This window comes from Callospermophilus lateralis, chromosome 4 (genome assembly GCF_048772815.1).
Source record: "Callospermophilus lateralis isolate mCalLat2 chromosome 4, mCalLat2.hap1, whole genome shotgun sequence".
Lineage (NCBI taxonomy): Eukaryota > Metazoa > Chordata > Mammalia > Rodentia > Sciuridae > Callospermophilus > Callospermophilus lateralis.
In genome coordinates, this window is record NC_135308.1 from 103011445 (window position 1) to 103035796 (window position 24352).

General features: G+C 33.4%; 1 protein-coding gene across 12 annotated transcripts in view; it reads left to right on the plus strand.

Annotated features, from left to right (window-relative positions):
- Pphln1 (periphilin 1) overlaps positions 1 to 24352 on the plus strand; it is a 99636-nt gene that overhangs the window by 70195 nt on the left and 5089 nt on the right. For 11 of the 12 annotated variants that reach the window (XM_076854328.1, XM_076854330.1, XM_076854329.1 and 8 more), the window contains 2 exons: positions 2521 to 2640; positions 7543 to 7683. In XM_076854328.1, coding sequence (XP_076710443.1) covers positions 2521 to 2640; positions 7543 to 7683 — 261 coding nt within the window. Of the gene's footprint in view, positions 1 to 2520; positions 2641 to 7542; positions 7684 to 7904; positions 8099 to 24352 lie in introns of those variants that run through there. The other variant, XM_076854337.1, reaches the window with a different exon arrangement.

Consider the following 24352-nt stretch of genomic DNA (forward strand, 5'->3'; position numbering starts at 1 on the left):
ATGTATAACTATTTTACATATTAGGAAAGTGTAGCTCTGAGTGTTCTTTGCCAAGGGCTACAGGGTAGATATCAAAAGCTTTGGTTCATAGATCTGATTTGGTAGAGGACTTTTTCTTATAAACATTGTTGCCCTTAAATAGGAATATGCTTTCAGAAGTTTATATTTTGCTATTAAAAGGTAGTTCCAATACCTTTTCAAGTGCACACATTTAATAACAGATTAGTAGTTTAAGTTATAGTAGGTTTTTACTTTGTTTTCTGTTGAGAGCCCATATGAACATTTGTGTTTTGCTTTATAACTTTCTCTTAAAAAGATACTCCCCCCAAAAATTAAATATAAATTTTTTTCTTGGATGTATTTGTGTGTGTTTTCTTGTACCTTTTAAAAAAAATCTTATATTACTAAGTAGTAATAAAGATATTGCTTTATATAATATCTTTTAAACCTTCTATATGGGCAGGGTGTTGGAGCCAGATATTTAGGCTTGCTTTTGGCTATGGAATTTACTTGGAAGTGAAGTTTCAAATTTTCTCTTTTCCCTCTGAAGGTTTGGTAATTTTAGTCTATGAAATGAACTGACTGTAAACAGAGTCATAGAAGACAAACTAAAAATTTATTATGTGTCTAAGCATGTGAGCCACACAGAAAGTATGAGATCAAGGAAAGGATCATATGATTGAATTTTATATAATATCTTGTGGTGCACAAGGGAATAGATTTTAGAGGTCCTGAACCAGGGGAGGTAGTAACAGAAGCCATGGGGGGAGGTTCAGGAGAAGTACTGTGTGGGATAAAACTTATCTTATTATGCAGACACAGTTTCCTAGGCAGCAGCCCTCTGAGGACCACCTGTGGTAATCTTTCTGGCCCAGGTGTCAGGCTTGAAATCTCATTTTTCTTTGAAAAACCTGTCCAAGGAAGATATGGGGATCTCAAAGAAAAAGACCATTTACACCTTCTGCTTCTTTTACTCATGTGATAAATATAAATTTCTTATTGTAAAAGGACAGTTTTTTAAAGCCATACATGTGTCTGTAGAGATCTTCACTTTTTCTGAATAATCAACTCAAAATATGTCACAAAGAGATATCTTTGGAGCAGGATACTTTACTGTCCCACAACTCCATGTATATATAAATCATTGTAAATATTACCAGTGACCAGTCAGTAGTTTGGTGAGTTTAATTAGGAAGAAAGTCAAGTGGATTTTTTTTTTTCAGTATTAATTAGGGACTTTGACCTCAGTTTCCTGGTTTACAAGTTGAGGTGACAAGCTTGTAACACCTTTATGGAATTTTTATTTAATTGAAATATTTTGTATATAGAATGATTTTTTAAAAGCACTATGTTAATAGTGATGCACCATAAGGTGGATTTTTTTTTAAGGAAAGAAAAAAAACAAGGACTGGCACCGGGAATAGAGATATATTTGGGATCAATAATGTAACTTAGAAAAAATATAGGGACAAAATGAGGGCTGTCAAGGCATGGTTGATGAAATGGAAATAAGGAAATGGTAAGGTTTTATGATAAGGTTTTCTATAAGGAAATGGAATCAGCAAGTTACTATAAGGGCCCTAGAGAAGGGTTTTTCTTATTTGTGCTTTACTATTTTACATCTCATTCTATAGCATATGCTTTTAAATGATATTATAGGAATAATTATGTGATCCAGTAGACGTTTTATTTTGTTTTTATGTTTCCCCCATGAACTCATTGGTCTTCTTCAAATATGTTTAGGTGTAATAGATTTATATCAATGAATACAGAAAAGAAACAAAAAAATATCAAGCCTATCCTAAATGTTTTCAGGTCTGATAACCTCTCTTCATTTTCATAACTACCTTATAAGGTATTATTAATATCTATGTTATGTATGAAAAAACCAAGCATTATTAATTATGTGTATAAAGCCATCTTCCTAGCAATTGATTAAATTGCATTTCACAACTGTCTGCCTATAACTCCAAAGCCCATAATTTGTTCATACTGTAATTGGTTAGAGGAAGAAATAGTAGTAGGCTCAATGAAATTTAAATTTTAAAACTGTGTAAGGAGTAGGATTTATATGATTTGTTATAAATTATAAAGATGACACATCTGGACTTTTCCTACTGCATTACTTAGGAACTTGCTTTAATGAAATTTTGGCATCATTTATTTCATTGACTATAAAGATAAAACACTGAAATTAGTTTATAATGTCTTTTATATTTTATCTACAATTAGTATATGAGTTAAATTGTGTCTTTTGCTTTGTTCCCTAGATGAATTTCTGAAGTTTTATGTAGATTAAATTGCCAGTTAGATCTAGTCTATATGTCTCAAAGAAAATCGCTATTTAAAGGAGTCCTATTTTGAGTATTTTTGAAGGAGCCGAAAAAGAATGTACCAGTTATCCATATAAATTTGAAGGTTTATGTGATTTTAAGTGTAAGTGGGGTGTGCTTCTTGACATATTTGAAGTTTAAAAGCCCTTGAGTATTGTAACAAAAAATGTTCTTTTATTTTTACTAGGTGTTAGACAAACCCAGTAGGCTAACTGAAAAGGAACTAGCTGAGGCTGCAAGCAAATGGGCTGCTGAGAAGCTTGAGAAATCAGATGAAAGTAACTTGCCTGAAATTTCTGAGTTTGAGGTATGGTGTAATTCCTCGTGTATGTTTCATGTCTGAAGGTTTTTTTCCTGGACTTTTAAGTTATGGGTGGGAAATATCTGATATCTTCTAGAACTTCAAATATATTTGAAGAAAAGTACTCCCAAGGATTATTAAAATTAACCACACAAGAGATAACAGTCTAAATGTGAATGACTCTGAATGCAATAATCACACTGTGCCTGAATGTCTCTGATACTTTAATAGTATAAGAATTGCATAAATATGGAGTATAAAAAAATGGATTATTTATATACGTATTTTGATGAACTTTGCTTTTAAAAGTGTCTCAGGAAATCATACTCAACCAACCACTAGTCATAAACCAATGAACTCAGAACACAGAACTAATTTGACTTGGATTGTGGGCTGTACTTATATTGCACATTATATTTTATGTAAATTATTTCATAAGTATCTTAAGAATGAAATTAAACATTGTTTGGGCTTCCTGAGACCTTTGATGATTATTGATTACAATAAACAAAATGAGGTCGGGTGTGGTGGTACACGCCTGTAATCCCAGCAGTTTAGGATGCTGAGGTAGGAGAAGCATCCTGAGTTCAAAGCCAGCCTCAGCAAAAGCAAGGTGCTAAGCAACTCAGTGAGACCTTGTCTCTAAATAAAATACAGCATAGGGCTGGGGATGTGGCTCAGTGGTCGTGTGCCCCTCAGTTCAATCCCTGATTCCCTCCCCTGCCACAAAAAAACAACAACAACAACAAAAAAAAAAAACTCATAAAAACAACCCAGAAAAACCAAAAAAGACATTTCTGGGTCTATAGAAAGTTATTTCTGAAATGTCTGCATTAACTGAAAAATTTACATATAATGTATAACATCTCTAAAAGGATTTCGTGGGCTAAATTAAGTTTTCAGATTCAAGATTTGATGCAAGAGGAATTAATCTTGACAAGATAGACAATATAAAAATTTCTGTAACATGACAAGTTATTTATATTTGGAGAATTCTGGCCTTGTGATATAGTTTGGGATGACTTTTGTGGAAGGTTTTTTGATAAAAGGGATTAAGCATAGGAATTCTATATAGCAATAATATACTTTCCTACATCTTCATCGATTATAAAAACGTCCTTTCCAAAGTAACTAATGTACACTGCTCATAAAAAGTACAAACCCTGTCAGAATTTACATAGAATATTTCTTTTTGAAAATTCTGATCTGTCATTTAGGTAGCAATTGTCCTTAAATAGGTCAAGGTTTTCTTGTTATTGTAGCCAGAATGATATTTTTTTCATATTCTTCAGTAAATGTATTAAGAACATCAAGCTATCCTGTAGCACTTTCCTAGCATTATTTAAAAACATGAATAACACAGTAATACATTAATAGTGTTATTTTAAATAGTTTTAATTATCTTAATAATTTAGAATATGGTTGTTATATTAACAATAGATACATGTGCTTCAAAATTGTTATTTTAGAGTAAGACCAATTTTTTTGTTGGTTTAATAGTTTATTGTGTTAATACATATTTAGATCTTATTAATATATAGACAAGGCTTTACTTTTATATGAATAATATTAGTATTATTCTATTATTCATCTTCTCCAACTCCCCATCATTTTTTAATTTCTTAACTTCTTAAAAAATGTTATTGTCTACCCTTCTCAGATTTTAAATGATGTACATATATTCTCTCATTGACCCTTAAATAGTCAGTAACATTGGAGTCTAGAAAGACTTTTTGTGTGTGTGGGGTGAGGGTACTTGGGATTGAATCCAGGGGTGCTTTACCACTAAGCTACACCCTAAGCCTTTTATTTTTAATTTTGAGACAGGAGCTTGGAAACTGCTTAGAGTCTCATTAGGTTGCCTAGGGTGGCCTCAAACTTGGTGTCCTCCCAAATTGCTGGGATTACAAACATATGCCACTGTGCCCTGCTATAAAAACTTTTTAACCTTCTCCCCTCACTTTAAAATTTGACCACTGTTGACTAGATTTTTGGATTAATGCAAAATAAATGACCCTAAAAATCTGGAAGTGGGGGTCATCATTCAGACATGATCTTTTATTGGATCAAAGTCAAGAAAGATGTGAGAGTAAGACTAAGATTACTTAAGTATGTTTGCTACTTGGTACATCATTAATGCTGAACAGTAACATCAATTTTATACCATTGTCTAAAATGTTTTCCACATCAGATTGATATTTTTTCATATTGGAAATTAAGTAGTTGGGAATTTTTTGTCTAAGAAATTTAGCACGATATTTTTTTCTCAGATAATAGATAATATTTGTTCATGGGCTCTTAAATAGTGATCTGTGCTTTTAGGGATTTGTGCTTTTTTGGGAATAGGATTTTTTGGGGGGAAGGTATTGGGAATTGAACTCAGGGGTGATTAACTGCTGAACCACATTCCCAGCCCTTTTTATGGGCTTTGTACATGATATGCAAATACTTTAACACTGAGCTCTACCTCAGCCTTGGAAGTGCTGCATTTAAAAGAGGTAGATTGGTTTTCATATTTCAGCTGGGTTCAGAGATTTTAATATATTAATATGCTCATCATTGGTCTTTGAAGGAAGGATAAATAACAAACTTGCCTACACTTACCAGACTTTTAGTGTTTTTCCCTTATGAGTATATTAGAATTAAGTATTTCAAGGCACACATTTTCAGAGGAAAATACTATACTGGTTTTAAATTCACTATTCATTCTGCATCTGCTTGTGTCAAATGCTGAACTACAGTAGCCATTAAAGAGGTTGCATTCAAATTTTGTAGAGATGTAACTTAGCATCCTTTTAGGTAGAGGTGAAAGTTTTGCTTGTGGCCATCAGAATGAAAGGCAAATTATTTGAAGGTTTTTGAACATTCTAGTAGAGCACGTCTCTTCCTGCTGTAGAAGAAAATTTTAACATTTAAATGTGAAAATATTGTGGGGTTTATTTTTACATATAGGATGTAGTTTTCTGCTTCAGTATCTCCACTTATTCTGTTCCAGCCTAGAATGCATGACTTCTGTGACTCTTTCAAATTTGTGTTCATTCAGTGGAATCAATAATGTTCAGTACAGTAAGACTCGAGATTTTTCTTGATTCTGCTTCCCTACCTACTATAAAATTTTATGACTGTTTCATTGGCAACCTTTGTAAATTTCAAAATTTTTTTCTTTTTTGGTGCCTCTGTTTTACACACACACAGAGTACATATATATACACATGTAATGTATTTTAAGCTCTTGCCATATTTTTGCAACAATGCCTTGAACAATATATCTCTAAGTTTATTTTTTAGTGTCAAGTTTCCTTCCTTCCTCCCTCCCTCCCTCTCTATTTGTGGTACTGGGAATTGAACGCTCAGGGGTGCTCTATCACTGAACTACATCCCCAGCCCTTTTTTTTTTTAATTTTATTTTTTGAGTTATTGAGATTACAAGTGTGTCCCTTCTCACCTAGCTATTTTTTTCTTACTGCCTTTTGTTTTTACTAAAACTTATATCTGCTCTGATGTGCTTCTTATGCTCCCCAGTTAACATTTTTTTGTGTATTGGCCCATGTTTTTGTCACTTTTGTGCTGCTGCATCAGAATACCCAAGACTGGGCAATTTGCTATGAACAGAAATTTATTTCTTAAAGTTCTAGATGCTGGCAAATTCAAGATCAAGGTGCTAGCACCTTCTGTGTCTGGCAATGGCATGGTCCTGATTCCAGATGTTGCGCCTTAAATGCTGCATTCTCTGGAGGGGAAGAAAGCTGTTGGGCACGTAGTAGAAGAGCAAAAGAGAACAAGATCATTCCTTAAAGTCTCCTCTTTAAAAGCATTAAACCCACCTAATCACTAACTAAAGTTCTCAACTTCCAAAACAGTTACCATGCCAGATTTCAACATGATGGGCTAAGGGAGGAGGATCCCAAGCTGGAGGCCAGCCTGGACAACTTAGTGAGACCCTATCTCAAAATAAAAAATAAAAAGGACTGAGGATGTAACTCAGTGGTAGAGCACTCCTGAGTTCAACCCCCTGTACTGGGGGAAAAAAAAATTTTATTATTTTTTTTCCCATGGATAGTATTCTTCTGTGGATCACCTGTGCATGTATATGAAATGTGCACATCCCCTTAATTCTTTCTCCTTTTTTGACACAGTTGACAGTATATTGATAGGCAATGATTTCCAGACTATGCTAGGATTATTTATTCATTGTAGAGTTGTTGCTTTAAAATATAAATAATCATTATTGCTTTGTGGGATTTTCTAATGATATCAATAAGTCCTTAGTTATAAGAGTCAGGTGTTTTAACTTCTGAATTGGATCCCTTTTCTGTGTTCCATTTTTTCATATTTCTTTATGTGTGCACATACCTTTCACTTTCAATTGAACTTTTTCTCCTTCAGTGTTCCATAAATAGATTGCTTAAAGAATAGCCCTGGGGGGCTGGGGATGTGGCTCAAGTGGTAGCGCGCTGGTCTGGCAGGCGTGCAGCCCAGGTTCGATCCTCAGCACCACGTACAAAACAAAGATGTTGTGTCCGCCAATAATTGAAAAATAAATGTAAAGTTCTCTCTCTCTCCCTCTCTCTCTTTGCCTCTCTCTCTTTAAAAAAAAAAAAAAAAGAATAGCCATGGGGAGAAAATCTTTTATCTGTATCTTAATATAGAGTGAAATAATTTTAGAATAGAATTAAGCCTAGAGGTTTTATCTTACCTAAAATTTAAAAAGTGTCATTTGTTTTTTCTTTAATCCTCTTCACATATACTCATTATGTGTAATGAAATTGACAGTTTTCTTTTCTTTAAATAAGTTAAATGTATAACTTTCTGTTAATATAATGTACCACTTAGTTCTCATACATAACCATCTGAAATGCTCTTAGGTCTTTTTAAAAAAATAAAGATTTGCAAAATTCTTTTTTAAAGGCTGGATCCACCGCACCATTATTCATTGACCATCCAGAAGAACCTGAGTCAAATACAACAGATGGCACAGAATTATTTGAAGACAGTCAACTAACCAGTCGCTCTAAAGCAATAGCATCAAAAACCAAAGAGATTGAACAGGTGGGAACACAGTCTTCTTCATAATCGTTGGTCCATATACTTTTCAGATATAAATTTTTACTGATACTTATTTGTTTTTTCTACTTGCCATTCTGAAATTCTATTTAGTTTTTAAAAATTGTTTAATTTCATAGTCATTTTAACCAGTGTGATTCACCTACCTTCCTTTCTCTCTCTCTCTTTCTTTCCCCCCTCCCCCCTTTCTCCTTCTTTCTTTGTAGTACTAAGGATTGAACTCAATGCCTCACACATTCTAGGCAAGCACTCTACCACTGAGCTACAGACCCAGCCCGTCCATCCTTCTTTATTTTTAAATAAGAAACAAACTTTTTTCTTTTTTAAAAAGAACATTGTCTAGTTAATATGAAGCAATGAAAAAAACTTTAAAACTTAATAGGGATAGAAGAAAGGATGTTAAATGCACCAAAGTGTTAGCAAATGTTATTTTTTAATATTTGAATTATAGATATTTCTTATGTTTTTCTTAATTATCTTCCAAAAATTGAAAAAATACAGTATTAAATCTCATTTTTAGTGATGTTATTCTGAAAAATGAGGTCTTTAAATCTGAAATGATTATCTTTCTCATTAGGGTATAAATATGAAATATTATTTAGCTCATTAGGATATTATCATTTTTTGAGGATTAAATGAAGTAAAAAATGTGAAAGGGCTTTATGAAATATTTTGTATAGGTGCTTCTTTTTGATGATGTTACTTTTCAGTATTTTGAATAAATGTCATCACATTGGTAGATACTCTTCTAAAAACTATTTGAAATTAAGAACAAAATAAGCCTTTCTCAAGGTATTGTCCAGTTTTCACATCAATTAAAATCTCCTTCCCTTGTTTGGGTAGGGGAAAATCTCAATTAAATCCTAAATGTGATTGTGTTAATGCCACCATGAAAGGCAGATCAGTAGTTTTAAAATAATGGTGATCAGCAACATCAAGTCTTTAGAGAAATGTAAAAAAAAAAAAAAAAAAATGGAGAGTGAGATAACCTCCTTTAATTTGGTGATGTGAAAATGATTGATGTCTCTCAAATCAATTAAGAACATTAATAAAAGATTTTTTGATCACTATGTCTTCAACACAAATATGAATGTGTTTATCTTATATATAATTGCTATCACTTTGTCTTTTTTTTAAGATTGCTTTTTTTTTTATTTTTTTTTTTTTAGTTGTAGATAGACACAATATCTTTATTTTATTTATTTTTATGTGGTGCTGAGGATTGAACCCAGTGCATCACATATGATAGGCAAGTGCTCTACCACTGAGCCACAACCCCAGACCCCTTTGTATTTTTACTTTCACTTTGTTTTTAGCTTTTTATTTTTAAAGTTCTTGATATTTTTCCACCAGTGCTGGAATTGAACCCAGGAGTGCTTTACCACTGAGCTACATACCCAACCTTTTGAAATTTTTTATTTAGAGACAGGGTTTCATTCACAAAATTGCCCAGATTGGCCTCGAATTTGTGATCTTTCTGCTTTCCCTCCTGATTAACTGGGATTATAGATAGGATCCTTGATATATGTTTTTATTTCCTTGTCTGTCCTTACCATAATGGACACTGTGAGAACAAGTACTTTGTTTTGCTTAGTGCTTTATCTGCATCACCTAGAGAAATTATTGGTATCCTAAGATATATTTTTGGGTGAATGATGGATGAAGTCATACACCTGAAACTGACTAGTCTCTGAGTCAGTTGAGTTCAGAGATGATGTCTCAACCTGGTCACCTGTCAACACTTAGGCCCAGTAGTTACTAGTAAGTGCTTAATAAATGTTGAACAAACGAATGATTTAATGCTACTTCTCTTTTTCACCTAAATTTCAGGTGGAATTCTTAAGAATATAACTTGTAGAAACACTCAACTGAAATAACAAAAGAAGGAGTATTTTGGGTTGTGAATATAACTTGTAGAAACACTCAACTGAAATAACAAAAGAAGGAGTATTTTGGGTTGTCATTTATTAATATTCTGCCATCTCTTCTTACTATTTTTCACAGTTGATCTCTTGAGAAACTGGGTTACCAGTCAGATATATGGGGTAGCTTAGCAGTACCCACATAAAATTATATAGCATGGAGTCAATTTTTATGGTACCCTGTAGAAACCTATATATGTTTGATGTAGTAATAAGACTATATCTGTTTTTATCTGTTCAAGCACATGAAATATCTGATGCTAAAACATATCGAGAATTACTACAGCAAGAGATGAACTAAAGAAAGGATAATAAATCTAAAAGGGAGTTGTTGTATTTTAATATTATTAAGAGAATTAAAATAATTATTAAAGTACTATAAACTAGAAGACTTAATGGAAGTTTTGTTTTTGCTAGAGTACTTTGGTTATTTTATAAACTCATAGCTAGAACAATAATTTTTGAAAATGAAGTCGTTTTAAGAGCTTATTTTTTTTTCTAATTTTGACTTGAATTTTACACATTTTATTTTTAGAAATTAAATACCAAATGGGTAGGAAAATTATAAAGGTCTGAGAAAGCTAAGTAATGGATTACACAGGTGTTTGGTAATTATTCTTTTTCCATATACATGAAATCTTTAAAAAAATTTTTAAAAGAATAGTACCACAATAAATCCATATAGATGAAACCAACAAATCAAGTTGTAATAACCAAAGTACCTTATCTATTTTATCAAATGTAATATGTTCTGGTAAATTTTAAAGATGAACTACAATATTTAGTTTTTTTGTAGTTTTTATAAAGTAGGTCCTTCAGCTATTGAATCCCATGAAAGTCATTAATTTTATGGCAGTTATTTGAGTATAAATAAACTAAATCTTCTGGCCAAAGTTTAATTTGTTCTACATGTGCATAGATGGAGCAGTTCCTTGAAGTTTAAGGGTCCCCAATATGGGAGGGAACCCAGCGGCAAGCCACCCTGAGCTGCATCTCTAATCCTTTTTATTTGGAGTCAGGGTCTTGTTAAGTTGCAGAGGCTGACAGTGAACTTTGGGTCTTCTTACCTCAGCTTTCCAACTAGCTTATAACATTCTTCAAATCATAAAGAGGTATCTTTTGTAGGGGGGAAAGTCTTATCTCTTTGTGTTTTTAAAATTTATTTTGTGTATAGAAAAACAAAACAAAAGTACTATGAGTTCATTTTTAAAACCTCTGGCCAGGCATGGTGGTGCACACCTCTAATCCCAGCAGCTCAGGAGGCTGAGGCAGGAGGATCTGAGTTCAAATCCAATCACAGCAACGTAGAGAAGCACTTAGCAACTCATTGAGATCCTGTCTCTAAAAAAAAAAAAAGTGTTGGGCATGTGGCTCAGTGGTTGAGCACTCCTAGGTTCAATCCCTGGTACCAAAACAAAACAAAAAAACTCTCTGGCTTTTTCAGGACACAATCCTAAGGGGTGTGTGTGTGTGTGTGTATTTTTTTAAATTTGTGGGGCGTGAGGGAATGTGTACTGGGGATTGACCTTGGGATATAAAACCACTGAGCCACATCCCCAGCTCTATTTTGTATTTTATTTAAAGATAGGGTCTCACTGAGTTGCTTAGCATCTTGCCTTTTGCTGAGGCTGGCTTTGAACTCACAATCCTTCTGTCTCAGCCTTCTGAGCTGCTGGGATTAGAGGCATGTGCTACCATGCCTGGCAATATTGATATTTTATGAAAATGATTGTTTTCCATCCACTGAAAAGGAATTGATTACCTATTTATCTGACAAAATTTATAGTTAAATATATACAGGAACATTTTCAATGGGATACCATTCTTTTCTTAAATATACAGAAATAAAGAGTAGTCAGGTACACTTGGTGAAGAGAATTGAGTATTTTTGTTTTCTATAACATCAAAGACTAAAACTGAATATATATGTATTTTAGTAAAGTCATTATCTTTTATAGTCATAGATATGTTAAGCTCGTGTAAAAATATTTTATAGCTTAGCTATCTAGAAATCTCTTAACTCCAGTTATCTAAGGAAAATGAAGTTAATTCAAAAGTCTTTTTTTTTTTTTAAGGCTTTGTCTTTTTATTTATTTATTTTTAACCACCTTGTGTTTTTCTGGGATTTCTCTATAAAGATTTTTAAATTCTCTTTCCACATTTTTTTCATTGATGCATTATAGTTGTATATATAGATGGAATTTGTTGTTACATATTCGAACATACACACAATATAACAGTATGATTATAATTTGGCCAATATCACTCTCTAGCACTTTCCCAACCAACTCCTATCCCTTGATCCTTTTCCTCTACTGATCTCCCTTTGATTTTCATGAGATCCAACCCCTCTTTTCTTTTTCCTCTTTAGCTTCCCCGTATGAGAGAAAACATCCATCCCTTGAACTTCTGAGTTTGGCTTATTGTGTGTAACATAATGGTGTCAAGTTCCATTCATTTTCCTACAAATGATACAATTTCATTTTTCTTTATGGTTGAATAAAACTCTTTTGTATATATAAACCATAGTTTCTTCATCCATTCATCCATTGATGAACACGTAGGCTAGTTCCATAGTTTGGCTGTTGTGAAATTCAGAAGTCATTTTATTGCCTATCCAGTCATTAGCTGATAGGCTGATAAAATCCTACCATAAGTCTAGATTAATATACTAAATAATAATTTTTATCTTATTTTGAATTTTATACTCTTAACAATATATGGGCTGATTATTAGCTTTTCTTCAAAAGTTGGACTGAAAAATGTAAGGCCCCTTTCTGTTCTAAGTCATATTTAAAATTAAAGGCTAGGCTAGGCGTAGTAGCACACTCTTGTAATCCCAGTGGCTCAGGAGGCTGAGATAGGAGGATCAAGAGTTCAAAGCCAACCTTAGCAAAAGTGATGTGCTGTGAGACCCTATCTCTAAAGAAAATACAAAATAGGGCTAGGGATGTGACTCAGTGGTCCAGTGTCCCTGAGTTCATTCCTTGGTACCAAAAATAAATAAATAAATGGATAAATAGATAGATAAATAAATAAATAAATGAAGATTAAAAGCTAAATATTGCTTCTTTTGTACACACTGTTTATTTTTGTTATTATTGATTATGATGCTGCAGAATGAACCCAGGGCCTCTTACATGCTAAGCAGGGTCTCTACTGCTGATCTGTGCTAATGTCATTTTAACAGTAGAATTTTTAGATATTTTGAATTTTTTTTAAATACTTTTAGGAGTGCATTGTTCTTGTGCTAAAACTTAAAAAAATCCTCAAACATACCATTGTAAAGCACCAGTGAGTAATTAGTGTTTTCATCTGTAAATAGATGTTACATTTGGTCATTGTAGCCGTGGCCCTTTTTTCAGTGTCTAGTTTCAGCTGCTACCCATAGCCTGATGATTCCCCCTCTCTCAGTAGCTCTTGTTCTTTCTTTTTCAATAAATAATAGATTATTTTTGTTCTACTTTTAAAGAGTATTGATGTGAAGATTAGTCAAATGTCATGAAAGTGTTAACTAGGGTTGATTGTGGATAAAGAAAAGAACCAGGTTTTAGCCTATGATAGTTTAAAATAAAATCGTTTTCAAAGTAGTGACAGCTCTTACTATTGTAGTATGTACTTGATATAAGCATTTCATACTAACCTTACATAATAGAATCATTCTCTGTTTTTCCTTTTCATCAGAGCAAGTAACGAAGGTTCTTAAAAATTCAGCTCTCACTGTTATCTTGTCTAGACATCAAGTCTACCCAAATGTATTACCAGTCCATTATTACCAACCAGTTGTTCAGACTTTACATATATACTCACATAAAATTCACCTGAAAATCTGCATTTTCAAAATAAATTGAAAAAAATTATTTTTGCCAAATTTCTAAGTGTTTAAATGTTACGATTTACCAGTCAAATTCTAGTCATGCTGTTACTCTAGGAATTTGTTGTTGAAGTATGAATGTAAAGTTTTCAGAGAATTTCATCTCCAGGCTCTCTCTGTAACATAATTTGTAGCATATGGGAAAAGTCAAAATCAAGTAAATTTAAGGAAAATTTAAGGTAAGTTATTTTATACCTGGTATAAATCCGCAAATAATTAGCTTGATGTTCTCATTACAAGATTATTTTTACATTAAATACAGATAGTACAAATACCAAACTTTATAAAAATAAATATAAAATGGCACAAGTACTACAAGGGATGAGGCTCTTTGAACTTTATCCCAAGGGATGTTGTCACTACAACAAATTCATTTCAGTCAATGTGTGCCCAGTGGAATAAGCCCATGCACAAGCTTTATTTTCTCACCTCTCCTCTTTATCCACTGAGTACCAGTGTTTGGTTAAAGTTTTCTGTAATATTTTCAAATTCTGCTTTTGTAAATCAACGTTTTTTAGTCTCTGAATATTTTACATTGAAGACATTTATAAATAGCATGGTATAGTGAACATTGGATGCTTCCATTTAATGTGTTCGATTCTTCTCATTTATTAATGGAATTAATTTAATTCAAGGTTCTCTTGCATAATCAACAGCCTATATATGTGAAAGTCTGACTGCTTTCTACACTGCTGACTACAATTATAACAATGTGCATTTGTTGGTATTCTTAGTTCATTTATAGAAGAGACCTTTTAAAAGTGGCACCAAAAATATCTTATGTTTCTGTTTATAGGTAACTTGAACTTAAGTATTAGACATGAGTTGATTATTTAGTGTTTGGTTTGTTGGCAGCTAATTATGTTGTCATCTGTTTTGTTGTTTTCTTTCCTGCTCTTCCTCTTCTTTTTTGTTTTTTTGAGCTCTGTCTCCAGGGCCCCCTCCCCCTCTTTAAGGAAGGCTGATTTAACAGTTATCCTGTGGGATCCCTGGAATATTGGTTTCAGGAGACTCCCCCACCCTTTGCATTTACCAAAATCTAAAGATGCTAAAGATTTTACTATGAAATATTTTGCATGTTTTGGGTGACTATGATTTTTCTTTCACATAAAATATAAAATAGTATTTGCAAGTAACCCATGCATATCCTCTCATATATTTGAAGTCATCTCTAGATGACTCACACAGTGTAAATGCTATATAAATGGTTGTTATACTACATATTATTTAGGAAATAATGGCAAAGAGAAAAGAGTCTATACTCTTGAATACAGATCAGTTTTTTGCTCTGCAAATATTTCTTTTTTTTTTTAAGAGAGAGAGAATTTTTTTTTAATATTTATTTTTTAGTTTTTTGGCAGACACAACTTCTTTGTTTGTATGTGGTGCTGAGGACCGAACCCGGGCTGCACACATGCCAGGCGAGCGCACTACCGCTTGAACCACATCCCCAGCCCCTCTGCAAATATTTCTAAAAAATATTTTTTAGTCGTCGATAGACATTTATCTATCTATCTATCTATCTATCTATCTATCTATCTATCTATCTATCTATTTGCAGTGCTGAGAATCAAACCCAGTGCCTCATACCTGCCAGGCAAGTGTGCTACACTGAGCCACAGCCCGCCCCGTCTCTGCAAATATTTTTGATCTGTAATTAGTTGAATCTTAGGGTATGGAATCTAGGGTTATAGAAGACTGAGTATATATTTAAGTTGCCTGGGACAGTGTCAATAATCACAATGTCTCCTAGTATTGTTTTGAACTATTTTTCAAGGTAGATTTTAAGATGATTTAAGTCTAATTTTATGTTTACAAGACTACTGTGTATTAGCCTGGAAATTCAATTTATAAAAATAAGTCACACACTCATACCAAGTAACTAATATCACACTGAAAAAAAATGTGTTCCTTTGGGAGTTCTTGGATTTTATATCATAATCTTTGTAAATGGAAGATAAAAGATAAAACAAATATTGGAGAACTAAAATGTGTAGGTTGGAGACAGTATGTAGCTATGTTGGTATCTCCATTTACCTATAATGTAGTGATGATATTCTCCTTTTTGCCTTTTAAAAATATATATAATTTTATTTATTTTTTTAATTTTTAAAATTTGTTCTAATTAGTTAAACATGACAATAGAATGCCTTTTGACACAATATATATAAATGGAATATAATTTCTCGTTCGTCTGGTTGTACATGATGTAGAGTTACACAGGTCATGTAATCATATATATGTACACAGGGTAATAATATCTGTTTCATTCTACCATCATTCCTACCCTCATGCTCCCTCCCCTCGTTTCACTCCCCTGGTCTAGTCCAAAATACCTCTATTCTCTCCACTCCCCTTATTTGAATTAGTATCCACATATCAGAGAAAACACTTGGCCTTTGTTGGCTTATTTTGCTTAGCATAATAATCTCTAGTTCCTTTTTTGCCTTTTTTAATTTAATTTTTTATTTGTTGTTTGGTAATGATTGTATTAAGACAAGTAAGACTTGATTTCTGTACAAATATCTTTTAAAAATTAATTTGCTTGGGAAATAGCCTGTAAAGTATATGATAACAAAGTTACTTTTCAGGCAAGGATATTTTCTTTCATTATTTTTTTAATCTATACAGTCTCATTGATATTGGTAGGCAGTATTTTATTTCATTGTATCTTTGAAATGATCGTTATGTGAACTTAAAAATCCCATGTCAGCAAATGCAGTTGCATAGTCCCTCTGCCACTAAACTACTTTCTGTCAGATGATTTCTGTACTTTTTCCTGAATGTATTAATCCAATTGTCTTTTGCTGTGTATAGATTGTATTTGAATTGTGGCACTTGTTTGTATCTTTAGGATGACTATGTTTGAGGACTACTTACTGTCATTAGCTTCTGTTGGATGTGTGTGTAAATACATGTACATAGATATATGTGCATGCATAACACATAAACACTTCTTTTGAGAAGTCTCAGTTATAATCCTTGTCAGGGAGCTCCGACAGTTTTATACTGTATTAATATCATTTGGGGGAGAAGCATATTGGGGATTAAACCCAGGTCCTTGTGCATGTTAGGCCAGCTTTCTACCACTGAGCCTCATGCCCATCCCTCATGCAGCACATTCTTGGTTGTGATTGTGGGTCCTGTGTAAAGCAAAAGACTAATAAATACTAAATTAATTGACATTTTAGTTGTTTGTATGTGGGGCTGAGGATCGAAACCGGGCCGCACGCATGCCAGGCAAGCGCGCTACTGCTTGAGCCACATCCCCAGCCCCTTCTAAAATTTTTTACAGTAAAAATATATCTATTCAATGAGTTTATCAGTTGCATAGCTATTGTTTGCCAGTAAAAGTTGCACAGACAAAAATTAATGACCTCTTTTTTAAATATTTTTTATTTTTTAGTTGTAGTTGGACACAATACCTTTATTTATTTTTATGTGGTGCTGAGGATCAAATGCAGGGCCTCGAACATGCTAGGCGAACACTCTACCACTGAGCCACAATCCCAGCGCCTGATGACCTCTTTTCTTCCTACCCATAACTGAGTATGTGTTCAGAGATCATATTGTTTACCTTTTTAATAGACAGAAGGGAAATTACTTGATGAATCCTCTTTGGGTCATCCAGAATTTCCTTGCCTATAGTAAGTTCACAATAAATATTTGTTTAATAGCGCCCTGCCCCAACTCCTCTGTTCAACAGTCGAATGAATAGTACTGGTCTGAAGTACCCTCAGTCTCATGTAGTTTGTCTTTGCTATTAATTAATCAAGCTAATGAAGATTAACACTACAATAATTCTTCAAGAACCATTCTCTTCAAATAATTAGGAAATAAAGCAGCAAAGTCATTTTTATTCATTTGGTTGCAAAAATGCAGGAATACTTTAATGGTTTTCAGTGTCTGCAAGATTGAAAGGATTTCTTATGCATGTACTACATTACTTAAAGCAATGAGAAGATTAATGCAAAAAAGCATTCATTTTAATTATATCTTTAGAACTATCTGTGAAGGGAGTAAGGAAATTATTTTCATTTTTAAAGGTCTTTACTTTTTATATGCACTTTCACTATAATGTGTCTAGACAGGGATTACTCTTTACTTTTGTTAAATTTAAGATAATTTATGCTTCCTGTATCTGAGTATTTATACTTTTTAGTAGAATTGGAAAATTATAAAATGTTATCTCTATGAATATTGAATATCCTGTATTATCTTACTTTTATGTCCTCCAGTTGGATATAGGTAGATTTTTTTTCATCCCATCTTTCATTACTTTTAATTTTTTTCCTTTCATATTTGCTCTTTTTAAAAAATCTTAAATTATAACTAAGATATAATTTAAACCTTGATCTTTAAAATACAATATACTCTATTTCCCAGAAAACTTTTGCCTCAAAAAACTTGGAGATGGGGCTGGGGATGTGGCTCAAGCAGTAGCGCGCTCGCCTGGCATGCATGCGGCCTGGGTTCGATCCTTAGCACCACATATAAATAAAGATGTTGTGTCCGCTGAAAACTAAAAAAAAAAAAATTATAAATATTAAACATTCTCTCTCTCTCTAAAAAAACAAAACAAAACAAAACTTGGAGATGGCAGCAACTGTTAATGAAGAGGAAGTAAGAAACCAGATTGCTAAGCTAATACTGAAGTCATGGATTCCCCAGAGAACCAGAAACTCAGCTTGTTATGTTTAAAATGCTCAAGATTTAAGATTAAAGAAAGATTGAGGGCTGGGGTTGTGGCTCAGTGGTAGAGCGCTTGCCTGGCATGTGTGAGGTACCGGGTTCAATTCTCAGCACCACATATAAATAAATAAATAAGCGAATAAATAAGTTAATAAATAATGAAGGGTCCATCAATAACAACAAAAATATGTGTATGTATATATGAAGTTATATGAAAGAAAAAAGTTTAAGAGTAATGAAAGATAGGATGAAAAAATTACCTAGATTCAACTGGAGGACATAAAAGTAAGAGAATAGAGGATATTCAATATTCAAAGAGATAACATTTTATAATTTTCCAACTCTACTGAAAAGTATAAATACTCAGATACAGGAAACATAAATTATCTTAAATATAATAAACCTAAAGAGTAATCCCTGTCTAGGGATTTTGGAGTTGTTGGCTTATATTCAGAACTTCCAGTTGCGTATGTATTCTCAGGGGAAACTACCTCCTTAGGTTAACCTGTGGTTTTCTTTTGCCAACAACCAGGTTTTTAAATTTTCTTTCCAATTGATACTTTTCCAAAGATCTTCTTTTTGTATAGAGACTCAGATCTAATTCAGTCTTACATGAACTTAAGGTCATGTCTTTTATTCCTTACCAGGCGGAGTTCCTGGCTTTTAAGGGGCCTCAGTGGCTTCAATGTTAGCTTAACACTGTCCTTTCTTACTTCTTCCTCATTGATGGCTGCTGGCAATTCCCTTTACTTCAAAAGAATATGTTTCTGAGGTGTTTTTTGTTTTTAGTTGTAGTTGGACACAATACCTTTATTTTATTTATTTATTTTTATGTGGTGCTGAGGATCAAACCCAGCACCTCACATATGGTAGGCATCACTGTACCGCTGAGCCACAACCCCAGCCCCTCTGAGTTTTTTTAAGGCCAGAGTTTTCTGAGATATGTAGTGTGTTGTGTTTTAAAAGCTCAATTAACTTTTTCAAATTTACTCTATTTCTTATTAATTGCTTTCTACTGTGCTCATTGGCTTTGAAACAGATTTTTAAAAATAGGTTTCAGTTACAACCAAAGAAGGCTTCACTGTGGAAGTGATGTTTGATCAGACCCTTAAGATTGGGGTAAGATTCTCATATATAGAAATGGGACCTAAAGGATTCTAAGTTAGGGTGAATAGAATCAGCATAAGTACAAAAATAGAAAACTATAAGGAATAATTGACAATTACAAGTAGTGTGGTATTTTTATCTGTCATATAACCTTCATTTCCCCACTCTACTCCTCAGCACAAAGATTATTATTATTTTTTTTTTTTGCAATGAATTTACAGTAGATTTCAACAAAATTGTATTAACTGGTAGATTAGAAGGAGCTTGAATGATGGGCTCAGAAACTTTTTCTTGATTTGGTAGAAAGACTTTAAAAGGAAATATTCTGCTTCAACCCAACAAGTGTAGTGTAGTTTAGTTCTGGCACCAACACCTGGAGTTGGTGTGGACTCCACAAGTTAAAGGACACAGTGCTGGTACGAGTATCCTTACTTCAGATGCTAGCTTCACTCTGAGGGTCCCCAGTTCTGCCAAATGGCTACAAATCCAGGGGTTTCCTATGACCCCCCTTAAGTTTGAAGGGTACACCAGAAGACTCACAGAAGTCAGCAAAGAGTTATACCTTTGATTACACTTTTATTGTAAAGGATACATATCAGGAAGGAAATAATCTGTCTCAACCCCAACCAGGGAACTGCAGTTCACTTCTCACACTGACTATTCAGCATTAGTACAGACCCCACAAATTAAAGGATGCAGTCTCCCCAAGTAGTGGATGAGAAACTAGGAGTGAAAAAACAGTTTATTATAGACTACATTTTGCTGAAATTTTTTTGGTAGAAAAATGATAGTTGATAGTAACCCAGGTAATTATATGAGGATATGTGGGTTGGAGACAGACTTATAAAAGTTTGAATGTCAGAAAAAAGTGTTTGAATTCTTTTAATAGAATAGCTTATGGATGAATTTTCAGTACGTGAGTATTATGATCATGATGTTTGGGGCAATTGATTTGGCTATACAGAAATGTTTTGCTACTTTTTAGGTGGGAAATAATAGCCTGAATTACATTGCCAAAATCAGAAATGCAGAACAAGGGAATGAGAGTATGGCAGAAGAATAAATCTATTTGTGAATGCTTGTGAAAAGGTAAGGGTTATATGAAGGAGCCTGAAGATAAACACATGGAATAAGTACTGAAGCAAGAGGAACTGTCAGTAGCAGGGATATAAGGAGTAACTGGGACAATTCAGAGAGACTCTTTTTCTGAGACTGGGAGAATAAAGTAGTAGCATTTTTGAGTTGAATAGAAGATAAATTGGAAAAGAGGCAATTTTGTTAAGAGTAGGAGGAAGTGAGATAGGGACAGGAGGGGAGTCCTATCAGCAGTGGGATTTCCTGAATTGGGTGTGGAAAGGGCTTAGAATACTCCATGTGTTTTATGTTGATATGGAATTCAACAAGAGAGATTAAGGAGTTCACAGTGGATAAAATAACTGCAGTTTTGGACATTGTCCAACAATTCACAGCATCCTCAAAGTAGCAAAGGCAAACCAGATTTGTTTAACCACAGATTACCAAAGAAGAACACTTTGAAAGTTACTGAATAATCAAATGATGCCTACTGATAAGATGGTAAAGGTAACAATTTTATTGGGGGAAAATGTATGATACAAATTTTGTCTCTTTTAGCCTTTAATTCAATTTATGTGCCAGAAAATTTGACCAGTTCTGGTGACTGGAGTAACACAATTCAAAATTAAAGAGGCAAGTGATAAAAATTAAATGTAAACCGATAACTCAGTTTAGCTAATGATCATTATGCTTTCAAAGAGGGGGGGAAAATACACTAGCTTTGGGGTTTCTTAGAGCTTTTTTTTTTTTTTTTTAAATTACGAGGCAGGAAATGGCCAATATGTTTTAGAATTTTCCATCTAAAAGGGACAAACAATAGTGTTTAAAACAAAGGTTAGTACTTCAAAATACTTTGAAACTCAATTTTCCTAGGCAAGTGAGATGTTGGAATGTTTTTTTTTTTTTCCTGATATGTAAACCTGTTAAACATAATGTTTCCCCTGCTTGAAATCCAATAATGGCTTCCCATTGTACTCAGAATAAAAATCTAAAGTCTTTACTATGGCTCTAGAGACCTGCACATTTTGTCTTTTACCTTTCCCTCCAGATTTCTCATATTACTCCAGTGGTTCTCTGGCATTCTACTGGCTCTCTGTCAAGAGGACTTGCTTTCCATTCCTTCTGGGGGGCCTTTGTGGAAACTGACTTCTGCTCAGTTTTCTCTCATTGGCTTCTTACTTCAGTGTCAGTCTGTCAACTAAAACATTTCTTTATTCACTGACCAATCCAAGCAGTTTCTCCATCACTGAATCTACTTTCTCTTTTAACAACTTACTGGTATTATATATATGTTTGTGTTTTTGTGTTTTATTGCATCTTTCTAACTAAAAATACATTTTATTCACCTGAAGAACTCTTGTGTATAGACCCTACACAGAGTAAATCCTCAAATATTTGTTGAATAACTGGATGGTTTCTGAGTGTATTAAGTGCTTTATGTGTGTTCTCTCATATAATCCTCAAAAAAGCCTTGTGAGCTGAGGTACTATTATAATGCCCATATTGTACCCCAAACCTGGAGGCCCCATCACCATAAAAATTTCATCACTCTGCCTATCAGTATTTAGGAGCCCACCTTTTTAGGATAGTTGTAATCTAGGGGCATTTTAAAAAGGATCAGAGATATTTTTTCAGTGTTGTAATTTAAATACAATTTAATCTTTATGTTATTTAGTGTGAATGAAAAATTGCTTGTGGATCATTTTTGGCCTGACTAGAATGAAAATTAAAAATCATAGCTATGGTAATTTTTTGCATTTTTTTCTTTATTTTGTGGCATACTTGTAGATGTGAATGTCTCATTTTCCATTGTCAAAACAATTGGTTCTTTTTCTACAAATTAATTGAATTTGAAGATTTAACTGTGTAATTATGTGTATATGCAATGACTTGAAAGTGGAAAACACATAGTGTAACATGATTTCCATTTAGATGCTTCAGAGTTTTTTTAGCATGTGAGGAGAATGATTGCTGATACTGCTGCTTTAAACAGAAATATAGGACGTTATAATCAAAATTTGACTTTTAAAGTTGTATTCTGGTTGCTCCAGTTTGTCTCTAAAACTGAAATAATTGCCATTTAGGAAAAAATAGAATACAGAACACAACTGCTTCCCAGTTGAACTATATGGGATAAATACTGACTTGAATCACTGGGAATGATTCAATGTTTGAGGAAAAATTTTAGAGCTTTCCTGTCACACCTATACAATGGAGACACAGGCAGAACTGCCAAATTTTCCTTTTATTTTACATGTAATGTTTACATTTTAATTATTGCTTCATCTTAGTAATGTGCAGTCCTCTTAACTTCTTAATGATGTCTCTGTACTAGTTTTTGGTTTTGTGTGTGTTTTGATTTTTTTTTTTTTGCAAAGATAAAACATATTATTAGATATTTTAAAACTTGGCTCTTTGTGTAGTCTTTTAAAAAATGTTTTTTTGTATAGGTATCTAGTTCTGGTGGTGAAAACCATATGAATGGACAGTGAAGCAGGGTATTTTAAGTTGAATTTTACTTTCTTCTTATAGTATGCTTATCTTATCTCATAGGAAAAAGAGTTTAAGACCAAATCTTATCTGGACTCTGATTAGAAGATCTGATTGTTAAAAATAATAGTATGCTGTTAATTATTCTATTAATTATAGAATGAGACAGGAATTGGACATTTAACCTGAACTATATTCTTTGATTTGGATTGGCAATCACTTTATACAATCTGAAGAAAAAAACATTTTGCTAAGCAAACTACCAGCAATTTTCTGTGTATAAGCTGGGCAAGGTGTAGCATGCTTGTATTCCAAGCTACCGGGGAAGGCTCAGGTAGAAGTATCATAAATTTGAAGCCTGTCTGGGCAATTTATCATAGACCCTGTCACACAACAAAAAGGACTGGGGCTGTAGCTTGGTGGTAGAGCACTTGCCCACCATGTGCGAGACCCTTGAGATCAATTTCTCAGTGTGTGTGGGGGGGAGATTTTGTATATAATTTATATATATAAATATGGGTTGCATTGACAATATATTTGAAAGTGGAAACATGGTTTCTTTCAAAGTAATATGTTTTAGGCTCTTAAGTATTTTGAAATGACTTTGAAATGATGAGTCACCAACAGTAGAAGAAATATTCTCATTTGATAATTTGGCCTCTGAGGCTAATGGCTGCTGGATGCATTGGCACAACTCTAACCTCCACTATTCCTTCAAACTATTCTTTTTTTTTTTTTTTTTTTAAAGAGAGAGAGAGAGAGAGAGAGAGAGAGAGAGAGAGAAAGAATTTCAACATTTTATTTCTCAGCCTTTGGCAGACACAACATCTTTGTTTGTATGTGGTGCTGAGGATCGAACCCGGGCCGCACGCATGCCAGACGGGCGCGCTACCACTTGAGCCACATCCCCAGCCCTCCTTCAAACTATTCTTCCAGAATTGTAATGTATGTTAAAAATGGTTTATCTGAAAATTCTCCTTGCAACTCATCTTGCCTTTATTTTGGTTTCTTATTTTGTGGGAACAGAGGTAAGGAATAGAAGTGATATTTTTCAGAAGTTTTATGTCATTACAAGGAATTTTAAATGGAGCAATTTGCCATTGAGTTTGTTTCATCAGATATTCTTCTAGTCACCCAAACACATAATTAATACTAAAAAACCTTGATAGTTTATCCTAGCATATTTCTTTGTTCCTAAAAATATTTTATAAGAATTTAACTTAATACTAACTACTACAACAAAGGAGTTTGTGAAACCACATTTGGATAGTGTTTCCATTATGCTGGCAAATTTAAGTAAGTTTCTGTGCGGTGTATATAAACCCTTCCCATAGCTGAACCTGTTTCCCATTTTGATGAAGTCCAAGTACAACAAAAACAGCAACAACAACAACAAAATCTTCCTGTGTGGCTTGTAGATACCAAATCTGAAGATTATTAATGAATTTCCAGCTAGGGACCATAAGCAAACATATTCTCCTACAGATAACTACAC